This window comes from Hippocampus zosterae, chromosome 20 (genome assembly GCF_025434085.1).
Source record: "Hippocampus zosterae strain Florida chromosome 20, ASM2543408v3, whole genome shotgun sequence".
NCBI classification, from domain to species: Eukaryota; Metazoa; Chordata; class Actinopteri; order Syngnathiformes; family Syngnathidae; genus Hippocampus; species Hippocampus zosterae.
The window spans coordinates 5209793-5224814 of NC_067470.1; the positions used below are offsets into that span (position 1 = coordinate 5209793).

The 15022-nt window shown below is 42.9% G+C and overlaps 1 protein-coding gene across 7 annotated transcripts in view; it reads left to right on the forward strand.

The window, feature by feature from the left end:
• LOC127593336 (partitioning defective 3 homolog) overlaps positions 1-15022 on the forward strand; it is a 170165-nt gene that overhangs the window by 74896 nt on the left and 80247 nt on the right. For 4 of the 7 annotated variants that reach the window (XM_052054708.1, XM_052054707.1, XM_052054705.1 and 1 more), the window contains exons 9-13: positions 1605-2080; positions 3881-4020; positions 4329-4457; positions 11168-11356; positions 11472-11642. In XM_052054708.1, the coding sequence (XP_051910668.1) occupies positions 1605-2080; positions 3881-4020; positions 4329-4457; positions 11168-11356; positions 11472-11642 (1105 nt within the window). The remainder of the gene's footprint in view (positions 1-1604; positions 2081-3880; positions 4021-4328; positions 4458-11167; positions 11357-11471; positions 11643-15022) is intronic. The other 3 variants (XM_052054710.1, XM_052054712.1, XM_052054706.1) reach the window with 2 other exon arrangements.

Consider the following 15022-nt stretch of genomic DNA (forward strand, 5'->3'; position numbering starts at 1 on the left):
AAAACGGGTGGGATTGCCCCCGACAGTTTATTAGGTGCATCTGTCCAAACTAATAGCTCTAATATGACGTCTCTAAAAACAGGACTTTTGCATTCAAACATAATGGTGCTTATATTTGATTGACATACAGTCGATGGTGTCAATCATTTGCATTTATCAAGACAGCTTTGAGTGGGAAATGCGGCTGGCACATCCGCTTCAGAGCAAAGGGCTGTCGATTCAACTCTCAGGTGTGACCTTTCAGTGTGCCATTTGTACGTTCTCCTCATGCTTAGAGTATGTACGTTTCTGTCGGGGCTCTCTGGTATCCTCCCACATTCCAAAAGCATTCATTTTAAAGGAACGGAAGCTGTGGTTGACTTGTGATATGCCAAAGGTGCACTTTTGTCAACTCCAGCTCAACAGTGACAGTGACCATGAGCAGAATAAACCGGGGATGATGCTTAACCTATGGTTTGCAATAGTGTTAGTTCTTTGCCATCTGTAACATCTGTTAAAAAAAATGCAAGAAATAAATGATTTTACATGAGTGCCTCTGTAGCCGTAAAACTCGGAGCTGGTGTTTTTTTTTTTTTCTTTCACATTCGAGCACACTGAAAAGCTGTTTTGCTTTTCCAAATGTCTCCCTCCTCTGCCAAACACGCTCCACGCCGACATCAGCTTGCGTATGATTGTAATTGTGCATCTCACGAAATTGAAGAAGGTAAACTCTCCCTCCCTCCATCTCTCTGCTTTCCCCTGCCTTGATTGTGAACCCCACAGAGGAACCCAAAAAAAAAAAAGGCTCTTCAAGTGATCTCAGCAGATTGTTTTGCTTGGGTAAATATTTTGATACACTTGATCCGACAGAATGATTTATCGATGGGGTAATTTGTCATTCAATTAGGTCGAGGTGGAGGCTGATTGCACTGCACGTGTGTGATGTACAAACAGACATATAGACACACTCGTACCCGCTAATCATTATTCAAGTCTCGGGGATATTTGGAAAATTTCCATCTGAATGAAAGTGGGAGGGATATTTGTGGCTGTGTTTGAATGAACGGCTGTGTGCTGTGGCGGAGTCGTCTTAGCAGTGACATTGAGGGAAACCCAGCATGGTATTCCCGCTACTGTCTTGGATTTGCAGCCGCACTTGCTCCCGGCCAGCCCATCTATATGCTAAATGCCACTGGCAAAACAGACGAAACAATTTTTGAGACTGGAAATCTTCATTATTATTATTCTTAATGTTGATAATGGTGCGAAATCATCAGGATGATCATTTTCTTAGCAGAGATGAATTTGCATCCGTCCATTTTCTGAGCCATTTAACCTCGGTATGGTTGCAACATTTATAACAACAACAACAACAACAATTAGTACCCAAGAAGCAGCTCTCAATTTCAGAAGGGTTGGTGACCCCTGGAAAAATCAGCGGTACCGGCCCATTACCAGGCTGAGCCCGAGTCTCTTTATCTCCTCTGACCACACACTACTCATTGCCTGCCCGTTTCTATCTGCAGAGCTATAATATATCATTTTGTACTTGTCTCTCTTATCTTGTTATGACAAATGCATTTCTGTCCATATGTGATGTTCTTTTCCCACTGCACCAACCCCAGAGCCCAGAACATTTTTAGGCAGGCGATGGCTTCCTCCCTCATCCTCTTTCATGTGGTCCCGGCCGCCATGAAAAGGCAATACGAGATACTTGCGGGCAAGAGTGAACTCAGCTCACCTCATTCCAGCAGAGTCCGCTTCAGCCAAGGCTCTCTGCATTCGGGTGACAGGACTAGCCTCGTAGTGGGGCGAACCTCCAGGTCTGTGACACATCTCGGTCTATTTTACTGGAACACCGTTGAAAAAACAAAACAAAACAAAAAAGTGAACCCGTTTGCCCCTTTTTGTAGTCAACGGGGGTCCCTGGCAGGGAGCACTCCGGAGCCAAGACGGAGATATGCCACGCCGGCGCAATCATTAATCTCGAGTACCTCTTCCACCTCATCCACCTCCCTGCAGCGCAAAATAAGCACAACACAGTCCAGCAGCTCCTATGTTAAACGCAAAGGCCGCAGATTCAACGTCCAGCTGAAGAAAGGTAAAACACAACAAGTGAACTACGTGATGGTGTCATGATTACTATGGTCAACATTTTGGTCCAGACTGTTTAAGATGTTCTTTTTTGGGGTGGGGGGAGTGTCTTAAAAGTGATCAAGAAAAGTTTGACTCCATCAATACTTGGTCTTCATTGTTCAATTACACCTGAAACCTCGTCTCTAACATTTAATATTGCCCAAGGCAAGACGCTACCCCCCTTTCCTGGGGGGGGGGTTCTTTTCTTTCTTTTTTATTATTATTTTTTTTTTTTTAAATAAACTCAGTGACATACGTTTTGTTATGATTTTAATGGTGTTTCCTGTAATGGATGTCCTCGTTTTTAAGGTTCAAGCAATTTGTTAACTCCAAATGGGCAGTAATTATTTCCCACATGTTACTGAAATGGTAAAATTAGCTCAGATTGGGCCGGGCTGTTTTCACAGTAATTACCATCAGAATGGTAATGCACTTTTAAATGAGCTGTAGTTTTGGCCATTGACTTATTGCTCCAAGTACTAAAGCCGTGAGTGCAGGTCTCGCAGTGTAAACATGCAAACGGAAATTGGTTTCGCCATACACGTCCTCTGTGTATTGTAAGTCCACCTACACAAATTTGATTCAATTTAAGAGCTGTAACTCTTAGCAAAGAAACGCGTCAGTTTGAAAGATCGAACATGAAACAGCCTTTTTCTGCCTGATTATTATTTTGAAGCCAACACACACTCAGCCAAGGTGAAATTTATACCTTCATGGGCAACCTCTTTCAACGTTGTTTGTGCGCTGACGCCTTAAGAAAGTTTCCAGCCACGCTGCGCTCTCGCTGCGCTTCGTCTTCATTTACACAATCACTGTCAGCCAAACCAGTGACAGGTCGACAGATTGTAAAAAAGTCGAACTTGGGAAACTACAGTGTAGGTCATGATGGACTATCAGAGGCGCTTGACAGCCTTGTGAAATGAGCAGCTACTTCGACGTGAATACTAACATTGGCATCCGAAAAAGCCCCATTGAAACCACATCAAATGACTTTTAAATGCCACAAGATCACGCAGGGTAGAATCTATCCCGTGAAAATGAATAAATACTCTTTTGGCAAAAAAAAGGAATGCACAATAGATTTTCAAATGCAGTTCTGAATCACCAGCTGACATTTGAACAACTTTTTGATTGTATCGGCAAATTCATGTCTCCTCTGCAATAAAGGTCAGGTCACGTGACTTTGGAGTTATCAGTTACTGCATTTAGCCATTTAACCCTCGACCAGCAATTCATATTCATTTGCCGAAACTTAAAGGTCACCGTTCTTGAAACCAAAAGAGGCTTTGCGCAGCATCGAGCTCAAGGGCTTCCTCAAATTGATCCAGTGAAATTCACCGAACTTGTAAGAACATCTGGAGTCAGAATGAAGGAACCATATTTCGTTTAAAGTCGTCATGACTCTGAGCACATTGACTCAGATTTGATTTTAAGCCTTTACTTTTGTTTTTGTTTGTGTGTGTGTGTGTTTATATCTCGTTATACGTGAGGATCATTTGCATATGCTGGAAAGCAGAAAATGAAGACAGAGCTTCTTATTTTAGATTAAGAATGTGCGGAACAAAGTTGTGGTTTATTTTGTTTCGCTAAATCCTCTTTGCTTATTCAACAATTTAATGCAGCACGATCTCACACGTTGCTGAATGACTGACATATTTGATATTTGTAGTTGTGGGTGTGGTCGAGAATGATCCTTTGAAATGTATTTATTTATTGGTTGATTTATTTTTATGTCAAATGTGTTCATTCCTGTATATTCATGTAGGTCCAGAAGGTCTTGGGTTCAGCATTACCTCCAGAGATGTCCCTGTTGGTGGCAGTGCCCCGATTTACGTAAAAAATATTCTCCCACAAGGGGCCGCCATCCAGGACGGGAGACTAAAAGCCGGAGACCGTCTTCTGGAGGTAGGAATCTTGAAAACAGTTGAAGCCATCCCTATATACTCTATTATTCAGAAGATACTGCATGTCATCACAAAGATTAAATGCGCGGTTATTGTCTTGGATATGTTACGAATGAGTAACTTGAATGATATCTCGATGGCTTTCGTTTTATTTCACGGCGGATCTCACTTGAAATTCTAATGGGAACTGAAAGATGAAATGAATTTGAAGATGGGTCTGCTCTGATCACTCAATTTGATTCCAAATGTTTGGAAGCGTCTTTCTGGCCTCCAGTGGGCGTTCATTCATAAGTCGTACGTGTGCTGCAGGTGGGTGGTGTCGACTTGAACGACAAGACTCAAGAAGAGGTGGTGGCTTTGCTCCGAGCTGCACCTTCGGGTGGCACCGTGAACCTGTTAGCTAGTCGCCCGGAGGACCCTCTGCTGCCTCGAGAAGTGGTCAGTACCCCAGTCAGACACAACAAATACCACTGACCTCACTTGGAAGCATGATATGCGTTGATGGGGGACACATGCACAAGCACTCAAAACCTGCCGACGTGGTTGTCGATGTCCTGCACGCAGAGGAGAATGACTCACCGATAGACAGGCTAAGGCAGATATTCCCCACATGGACACGCCTACCGCACTGAGCTTCCACGCAGGGTGACTTTGGCTGTCACCCAGCAGATGGTGAGGCCACTGCCCTGGTCCAGCCTGGCCTCCGCCACTCTGACAGCAGGCTCAGTTGTCAGAGCACCTTGGCAGACCAGAGGCCCCTGATGCCACAACCTCGCTCCCAGTCTATTCGCAGCCTGGCGTCTGTACTCAATCAGTCCCATCTCACGATATGGTCACTCACTAGTTTAATTTCATAAAATATGCATTTCAGAAATAAAAATGGCATCATTGTGCAGCATCTCATACATACGCTCGTGCACAACGGTCTGGGGATATGCCTGTTAAATAAGTAGTGATCCATACTCTATCAAATCGGCTCAACCCGAATCGAGTTTTTCTCTTTGGCCATCCGCACAGCGAGCAACATCGCCGAAGGCGACCAAACTGGCAATCTCGCGCGGTATAAAGCAGATTACGCCAGTGGAAAAACTGCACCCCCATTCATATTCTGTCAGAGCGCATTTCCGCGGCAGAGACAATTCATACTTCAGTGCTTCGTAACTTCAAGTTCACCAAAAGAATTCAGTTTCTCGTTAGCGCTCCTTCAGCGATGTCAGCAATGTGCGTGATGTGAAACACGCCACTTCATAAGTGAATCCTCGCCGTGTGAGTGTGGCTGCTGCGCATTTCATACCTCCTCAGGCATGAACGAATTAGAGAGGAACCGTCATGGAAAAGTCAGTCGAATAATCTCTTTGGTCTTTGTTTTGTTTTAGCCAACTTTTCCAAGCCGAGCTTGACTGTGAGTTATATTTTTCATTACTTTCCTCAGGAGATTAGTCTTTTCTTCCGCTCACCCTCCCTGCTATTTATTTATTTATTTATTTCAGTCCTCTCTCATTCTGTTACACATTCCCCAGCACTGCTTTCACAAATCGCAATAATCCCTACAAGTATGTTCATAAAAATCAGATAAGGAGGCCAAACCTCTGCCAGTGACAGTTATTGCAAAAAATGGTGGAAAAGCATCATGGGTAATTGCTATATGAGCCTGTGTGTGTGTGTGTGTGACAGAGAGAGAGAGAGCGCAATTATGTTTCAAACCGTAGCATGTTTTTCATGCCTCACACACAGTCACACACTTGTCGGTTTTCCTTTTTTTTCTGATTGACACATACCTGCTTATGTGCCAACAATCGTACCGTATCATCCTTTGGTTTGAATTATTTTTTTTGTTTTTTTTTTTCCCACCCCAGCAGGATTATCTCGCACTCTCAGCGTGTTTCGATTATGACTTCAATTACCATTGGGGATGGGGGGCTATTTTTATTATTTATATTTTTGGGGCTATCAATTGCATTAAAATAAAATCATGTTTTTTTCCAAAGGAATTTTGTTCAAGGTCTGTGTACTGGATATATTTTTCTTTGATGAACTTTGGAACATAAGGCATACCATATTCTTTTTTTTTTTTTTAATTCTCAGCCCCTGCTGTCACATTAACTGGCTTTTGTTGCTGTTGGCCTCGATATGAAACATATTTTTGCCCCCATCGCAGATGCTAAATCATTGCACGCGAAAAAAAAAAAAAACTCAAAATATGGATTTGCTGAGTGCTTTAGACTGCTGTTCTTACATCATTCAGTGGGCTTCATTTATTATTTTTTTTATTTTTGACATTTTCTGAACGGCGACGAACAAATGGGCTTAACGAGTCTCAGTCCTAAAAGTGCGGTCCACGTGAGAGCAATTAAAGAGTACGTTAAAATCCCCTTTAGTGATCATATCTCACTTGTCACTGATCCATTAGTAGCTATATCTGCCAAGCAATGAGATTCTTAATTGCACAATTAATAGCAGCCTCTGACTGATGTGACAGATGAATTTATGGCCTCTGTGAATGCTGGAGATGCGTCAGACAAACGAATGACAGCGCTGTTGATAATTATAGCGGGCTAATGGCCCGTTTCATAAGTGCCAACCCTGGTGGCCTGATTTAAAATCCCCCATATTCCGATTTTACAGCTGCACAGCGATTGAGGAAGATCATCGCAATAAATAATCATAAATTAACGCTGTTTTTCTGAGTCATCTAAATTGCTGGATCGAGAAAAAAGAGAGTCGTGAATTCACGTGCTTGAACTCAAGCGTTTTATTTAAATTTTTTTCTTTTATGAGTGCTGATTGTGGTCGACGGTGTTTTTAATCATCCCGCTGATAAAATTGATCTTCAAGGTTGTACAACTCATAGCTTGTCATATCGAGGCCGGAAGACAAATGATCCAGAGATCGATTGACTTCAGTTCACTCGTCTTCATTTCATTTCCTCAAGGGCAACTTTAGCTTTATCATCCTCGCTGTCATCGGGCATTTCATTTGGAATTGCGTTCTGGATTGAAGACATTAAAAACCTCTGAACAAGTGCGGGGCTAGAAAATGGCGGTAGATTTGGAAATGTATTTATTACATGACTTGACTCATTGTCCCATTGTGCATATATATAGCAAAGAACTGCTGGCTTGTCAAAGCACCCTATTGTCACTTTAACAGTACAGGAATGAGATGGCGATAAGTGGGACTAAATTGATATAATGCTGTCTTGACACAACCCCCCCCCCCCCCCCCCACAAAAAAAATCTTGTCTTTGGTCTTAATATAATTAGATGAGACTTACAGTGGAGCAATGCTTCTTACCTCAGTGTTCTTGTTAATTAGGCGATAGAGACACAGCATTTATTTTCTCTTTCGGGCAGTTGAATAAATCAATGGATTTTAGCTTAGCAAAAAAAGTCCATCACTTATTCAAATTACAATAAGAAAAAAAAATACGGGAAGGCTCTGGAAAGCCGTAGTGGATTTAACTGGAATGAGCAAGGTCATCTATGACTTGCTGTCGCTATTTTGAACAATTAAATGGTATGGGCTGCCTTTCAATCTATGAATCACGATGAAAAATACTTGAATGATGATGCCTGGTAACAAGGATTAGCTTTGTTATTATAAAACAAGACCGTTTTGTCATTTTATATATTTATTTTTCAAACGAGGAAACTCGCCTCGCATGTCCCATGCATTCCTGCAGGCTGTTCAAACATTAAGTTAACCTTTGAAGGTCACAGCCGTTTATTTTTTCCTCCAATAATTAAAGGAAAAATGTTCTCTGTGCTGAAACGGTGGCCGTTGAGCTTCGGATCAAAAACTTCTAGCCATTATTGTTTGTGAATGAAACAGACAAAGAAAGAGTAACTGACTGCTGTGGTCGAAGTACCTTTACGGGAACTTCCAGACACAATTTGAAAGAAAATCACCATAACACAGGCAGTAAGGGATATCTGCTCAATTTCCGATTTTTTTTTTTTTTTTTTTTGCAAGCTGCTATAAAGTTTGAGCCCTTAGGGTCGACTATATTATACGATGTTCTTGATGAAACAAAGTAATCTGATGAGTCCCCCCCCCACCCCGCCGTCCCCCACCTGTATTATCTTTGAAGCCCCAACCGATGCTTTGTCATAATTATAGATTATCCTTCCAAGTGCTATCGAAGACAATGGCAGCCTGTCGAATGATTTCCAAGCACGCAGCGCCACCTGTTTTCGTTTAGCACTTTTCAGCAGCTGTTCCTATAATTATGGTTGCTGTCGGTGCAAAGAATGGGAGCTTGCGCTGCAGCATAGTCCCTTGCTGACAAACAAGGTTGTTAAAGGCCACTCGTGGCGACGGTTACCTTTTCCCAGAAGAGGATTCGATGTGTTTCAACAGCCCATAATAGATTGAAGGGTGTACTGTATATGCTGTCGGATAGAGTGCAGCCATTCTTTCAGCCACCGTTACTACCGTGATCTGCCGAGGAAGATCCTTTGGCATCATCAACATTTGCAATTAAAAATAAATGTGACAAGTAGACATTCTGAGCGTTGGAATTTTGGATAATCCTACTCTACGCAAGAAAACCATGCCGCCAATCCCTCGCTTCAAGATTGCTTTAAACCTTTAAACCTCCTTCCAGCTTGTTACCGTCACGCTTCTGAAAATTCCCCTGTACCTGAAAAAGCTTGGATTTGTTTTGTCGTCATCTAGACCTTTTGTCACCAAAATGACACTGCCTGAAGAAATTTGTTATGACAATACTCATCACACATTTTGCAATTACACCCATGGCTGACTTCTTTTAGCCTCTTTGAATTTATTTCCAATGACCTTTATGTCACCAAATTAGGCCAAGTGTGGAGAGAAGTTTCCAGCAGTGTTAATTGTTTTAGGCATTGAGGTGCGGAGAACTCGCATTTGTGTGTGAAAAGGACTAATTGTGATTCATTTGCCCGTTTCCCCTCCTCCAAGGCGTTCTTGCTTCCTCAGTGCACCTTCCTTGTTCATATGTGACGAGTGAAGTCAGGTGGAAACAAAATAAAAAGCCCAATTAAGCAGAGGATCGCAGGTGCAGGTGCACTATTTTTAGACTAATGTAGAGCATTTTCTTCCATTTGTCCCTCTTTGTTCACCGAGTCGCATGCCACCACCCCTGTAAAAAAAATCTATGGCTGTCTCTGGCCGAACAAAGTGTCGGCGGGCATAAATGTGTCTCTTAAAAGTTGGAATTGGGTTAAAGCACAGGTGTCAAACTCAGGGCGTATCCGGTCCACGGCATCATTTTTTATCTGAAGACGTTTCTCCAGTTCACACATTTTAGTTCAGGACAATCACGATTCTTCGAAATCTTTCACGGGCATGGAGGGTCCAACGAGTGGGTTTGTGTACTTTCGCAAATTCCAAGCAGGCACACAGTGAACAATTCAGCAAAGGGTGGCCATTTTGGGCGTTATGTCCATCATGCGAGTCCGCGCTCCTAAATGAAGCCTGTTCCCATTGCGGACTGTGAGCACGGGTTTCTGAGCTAGTCGTATCCAGCTCAGTTTGAGCCGTCTTGAATCGACGCAACAGGCCCTGTCAGGCAGCCTGACATACTCATTCGAGCCTAGCAGCACTTTTTCCTGTCTAATGAAAATGTTTCACTGCTCTCTCATCCTCTGCCTTGGCCCGCAATTCCCGGAACACTGCTTTGAGTGGGCGGTTATTCTGTCATCATTGTGGAGGGAGTGGGCTTTCAAGCACTCACACACCTTAAACACTTACATTCACTCAGTCTGACCTCGTTTTAACACGATGTAAGGGCTGGATGAAAAGGGTTTTTTTTATAACTATAATGAATAATTTTGGGTTGATTGATTGTTGTCAATAATAATAAGAAGAAATAATTGATCATTACTAATTTGTTTCAAATATGAATTCATATCAATTATTATTATTATTCCTGGGTGGTGCAAGATGTACCTCATAAAGTGTGGGGTGATGTTGATTCACATTGAAAGTGAAATTTGACATCAAACTGAGTCTCCGTTTTTGAAGGAATCTGGAAAAGACCATTGCCTCTCATTTCTTCTTTTTTTTTAATGCTGTAACCGTGGGTTTTGAAGCATTGTGGTGCTCTAAGGGTCAGAACGTGCAAAAAATAAAATAAAATTAAAAAACAGCTGGTGGGTAGTACAGAGGTCGAAAATGAAAGGGAAATAGCAGAAGCAAAAAAAATACACACCAAAAAAATCATGGCTGTCTAGCGTGTTGGGTGGTGTTCAAAAGAACTTTCACCTGACTGCCCTGCCGCATCCTAATAACTCCTTAGCCCATGAAGGGAGAAAACGAACAGCTTATGCTCTGTTTTACCTCTTCCCTGTGCTTAACACTTTATCCGAGCAGCTGTGAGGAGCACGCACCTTGCGGCCATCCATCTGGCGCCGTGCAAGTGTCCCGATACGCGTCCATTTAAATAGTCTTGCAGTGAGGTCTCCTGGGTTGATTGTGCTTACTGCCATTAATCTTCAACTGGACGTTATCTGGCCAATCACGACATCCCAGAACTGCTCCCGTGCTCTCAATCTGCAAACAGGGAACACGTCAACAAAGCACAATGTTGTCTGTGACTTGAGACTCAGGCAACTGGGCTTTTTTCCTCCTGATTTTGCCCATTCTTGCTCACAATCACATCGAGGGCCAATTTCGAGTGTTCCATTAACATGCGTGTTTTTGGAATGTGGGAGGAAACCGGAGTACCCGGAGAAAACCTACGCAGGCATGGGGAGAACATGCAATCTCCACACAGGAAGGCCAGGACCACATTCGAACCGTGCACCTCTGCGCAGTGTGGTCGACGTGCTAACCGGTCAACAGCCATGTCGCTTCTCTTTTTCAGAGAAGCCTCTTTTTTGTTTTTAAAGATGAACTTTCTTGTGGGATTAATCCCATATGACCATCCTGCCAGTTGGGGTTGAAATGCTTGTCGGTTTATCTGACTGTGGCTTGGCATATTCACAGAACAACGAAGTTTAAACACTACCGATGAGCATTTTCCAATCTTTACATATCGTTTGAAAATTGTTTCCCTGATCGACTCAGTCCAACTTCTCTCACGTCGTTTAATTTTTGATAATTATTTTAATTGATGGATTCGTATTGTATTTAGTTAGATGTACTAAGTTTGTCCTGAATTTCTCCAGCAGCTAGGGAATGACGACCTGGTGTTGACCCCCGATGGTATACGGGAGTTCCTGACCTTTGAGATCCCACTCAATGACTCTGGTTCAGCGGGCCTGGGGGTCAGCGTCAAAGGTAACAGGTCCAAGGAGAACCACGCCGACTTGGGCATATTTGTCAAATCCATCATCAATGGAGGTGCTGCCAGCAAGGCGAGTAACACCCGTCCCTCCTTTAGCTAGCTACACAAACATATTCAAGTTTACAAGGCTGGTCCTCCAAAATGCAGTATCTATTGGTTTGAGGAGATCTAACGTTTATCTCCAGGATGGGCGTCTGCGCATAAATGACCAACTCATCGCAGTCAATGGAGAGTCACTGCTTGAGAATAGCAATCAGGAAGCCATGGAAACGCTACGCAAATCCATGTCAGTCGAAGGCAACAAACGAGGGATGATCCAGCTCATCGTAGCCCGGCGGGTGGCCCAAAACACAGAGGTATCTCACAGCCGAACTCAGCAAGCAATGCAGACACAAAGGCTTGACTTCTCATCGCTTGAGTGAATGAATTCATGCATCCACATAGCTGCATGTGTAATTTTCCCAACTTTCTGAATACACACAATATGCGGGTGCAGTGGTCCATGCTGTCGAGTTCCGTGTGCACGTTGCAGGTCCATTGCAGGTGTTTTCTGGACACAAAACCAGATAAATGGGAGGGTTGCGGAAAAAGAAGGGTTCTGGTGTAACGTCACCGTGTGCATGCGACATACTGCGACGACCCTTAATCCATCTCACTGTAGATTTCGGAGCTGCAAAATAACTAAGGGATAACTTAAACGTGGCGGCCATAAAGTACCTTCCAATATTCTCTTTTCCCGTGTGAGATAGCTGATAGCGGCACACATTTATTTCCATCCTCGGTGTGACTGACTTGGGCCACATTGGGCCTTTGATCTGATATCTAAGAAAAGCTTTGCTCTGTTATGATTGACAGTTTTGCTGAAAAACACAAGTAAGATAGTCCGATAAAGGAAGATTTATTCCAGCAAGGTTTGAGATTAATATAAGCAAATAGTTGAGCAGAAAACTTGCAGGAAGGTTGTTTTGAATTGACTTTTTTTTCACCTCTATTTTTGAATGTACTGCAGCATGCATACGTTTTCTTCCGGCTGTCATCATTCACTGTTCGAGCATCAGATAAATAGTTTTTGCACAAACGGCACCCAGCTCGATGGCTATTCCAAAAACAAAACATGTTCAGTAATTGTCTGTTCCCGCTGTATTGCAGCTCCTTGAATTTGTAAAATGCAGGGCTGTTTTGTGCTTTCTGCTTTCCCCTTGGCATTTACATTAACTTCCCATGCAACCCCCCCGCCCCTCTCCTCCGTTACACTTGAAGGAGAACATCCATTCCTTCTGGAAAAGCACAGCCTGGAGGTTTAATGAGTTGTATCACTTTGCTCCAATTCCTCACTTGTCCTTTTAAATCCCTCACCAGCATGGAGAAAGTGGCCATCTCTCCGCAGTGTGATAGCCGACCTTATGTTATAAGGTTACGTTTTGATACTCACTTGACATGACGGTTCAGGACTAAGTTAGAATCCTGAAAGGTAATTTGAATCGATGCCAACATGCCGGTTTTTCATGATGCTCAAGAGGAGTGAGAATCTAAGATCATGGCAGGTCCCCAATCGGAAAAGTAGACTTCTCCTCCAAGCAACCAACAACCCCCCCCCCCCCCCCCACCCCTTCACAATACCGGACCCCTGGCCAGGCAGATAGCATGTGGGGAACCAGCGCCAGTTTGCCACTGTCACCCAGCAGAATGGAACTGAGCACTGGGGGCCACCATTGAAATGAATCAGATCCATCACTGTCTGCGGGGGATAGGAGCCGAGCCGCACGCACTAATGCATCGGAGGGGGAACCTGCTCCGTCCTGCAGCCTGTTCTACAACAGAGCAATTTTTTTTTTGGGGGGGGGGGTTCACAGTAGCACACCTACATCCATACATCTTCATACTTGAATACATAAAGATTTAGCCAATATTTCTGAACTAGCCCATTTAATGGCCTGCATAGTAAAATGTCACAGATTATACAGTTTGAAATTCAAATATGCACTTAAGTTTGAGTACAGAAATATATTCAAAATATAATCAATGCCCTTTTGATGAGAAATTGATTGCAGAGTAGCTGCGTGCGCGACCAAATAACGCATATCTTTCCACACTGGATTAAATTCCAGTTGAACAACCCAAGGGGCATTTACATTCAGTGAAAAAAAACTTTTACTATATCCACTCACACTCAACTTCTGAGTTAAGAAGAAAAAAAAAATATCCAGTTTTCCTCTTAGTTGTAGCAGACCCTTGCTTTGAAGTAGTACCCAGTACGTGACGGATGACAATCACGCTGGTTTTCTTCCAATGAAAGCCTTTAAGTAGTACGAATGTATGCCATCCTGTTTTCTTTCGCGTACAACTGTTTTGATTTCAGTCACCGTGTCCTACGCGCAAGGGCATATGAACCACAGGCACACTTCTATCTCCGCTAGATCTCCCCCATGAACAATGATTTTCTCTCTTCAGGCGCGTCTTTGAAAAGTTATCTTTCCTCCCCAGATCAAGGAGACGATTGGTCACTGACGATTTGTTTGAAGCTTTGTAATTGCATGACTGCTTCTTCATACGGCCTAATTTTTCTTTCCGTATCTTTGTTCTATGACTGTTCTGCGACGTGTGTTCATGTTAAATCACGTTTCAGAAAAAGCAATTTCAATTCCATTTATTCTAATGCCACGCTGCTTTAATGTTCCAATTTTCATGGAAAATTACTATCACTGTTTTTTTTTCTTTTACATTTCTATTACTTTTTTTTTCGTTACAAATGATGCTGTCTTCTCATATTTTCAGTTGAAATCATTTTTTATGCTAAAGCATCAAAGGCTTTCCAAGTAACAAATACCAAAACCTCAAAAACATCAGAATGAAAAGGCATCCGGGAATTAATAATGTATAGCATCTTGAGGATGTATTATGAAAAATTTCATATACGACCAGTATTAATTCAGACTCACACACCCATCCAGATGTAGACCCAGATGTAAAGTATTTGTCTTTTGATGTCCAAACCAAAATTGTTCCAGTACTATTGGAGAGAAGTATATACTCCCATAATATTTAATGAAACACTCTTGGATTTTGATGAAGTCGGAGGACATGCATAACAGAAATTATGGCAGCAGGCGTTGGGGCAGGGAGTGAGGGCAGCAGAGAACAAATGGAGACCATTTTTTGCGGGGATGGGGGGGCATGAAGAAATGTAATCGAACAGGCAGGTAAAATAAATGAACAATGTCTTGGGACTGAACAATAACCATCAACAAACGGCATCTGATTCTGCGGTCTCCTTTCAAAGAAGTTTCAGCGAGCATCAGTTTCTGTCTGTCACACAGCCGCAGTTCATGCCCACCCCCTCCCCCCCAGCATTCATGGTATTAATCACACCTATATCTATCTGAAAGTGGACAGCCTGATAATGAATATGCTTCTAGCGGGCACAGATTTGAAATCGACCACAGAACGTCAACCCGTGCCTGTACGCACATTTGCGGTGTCATTTAAGTCCGAGATCTCCTGCACTGACAGGCATTATTGACAAACTGATTGGATCTGCTTTTTTTTTCTTACCGTCACGACGCAGAACTTTGCGCACAAACACCGATCCATCACCCCCGCGTCACCTGACACTTGCACACACATGCATTGCATTCATGATCCCATTTTTCACAAGGTGTGCAGGTGTATTCAGAAAATCTCCACCTAACCCTGCGCACGAAACAAACGTATCATTCCTTTTTATTACTCATCAAAT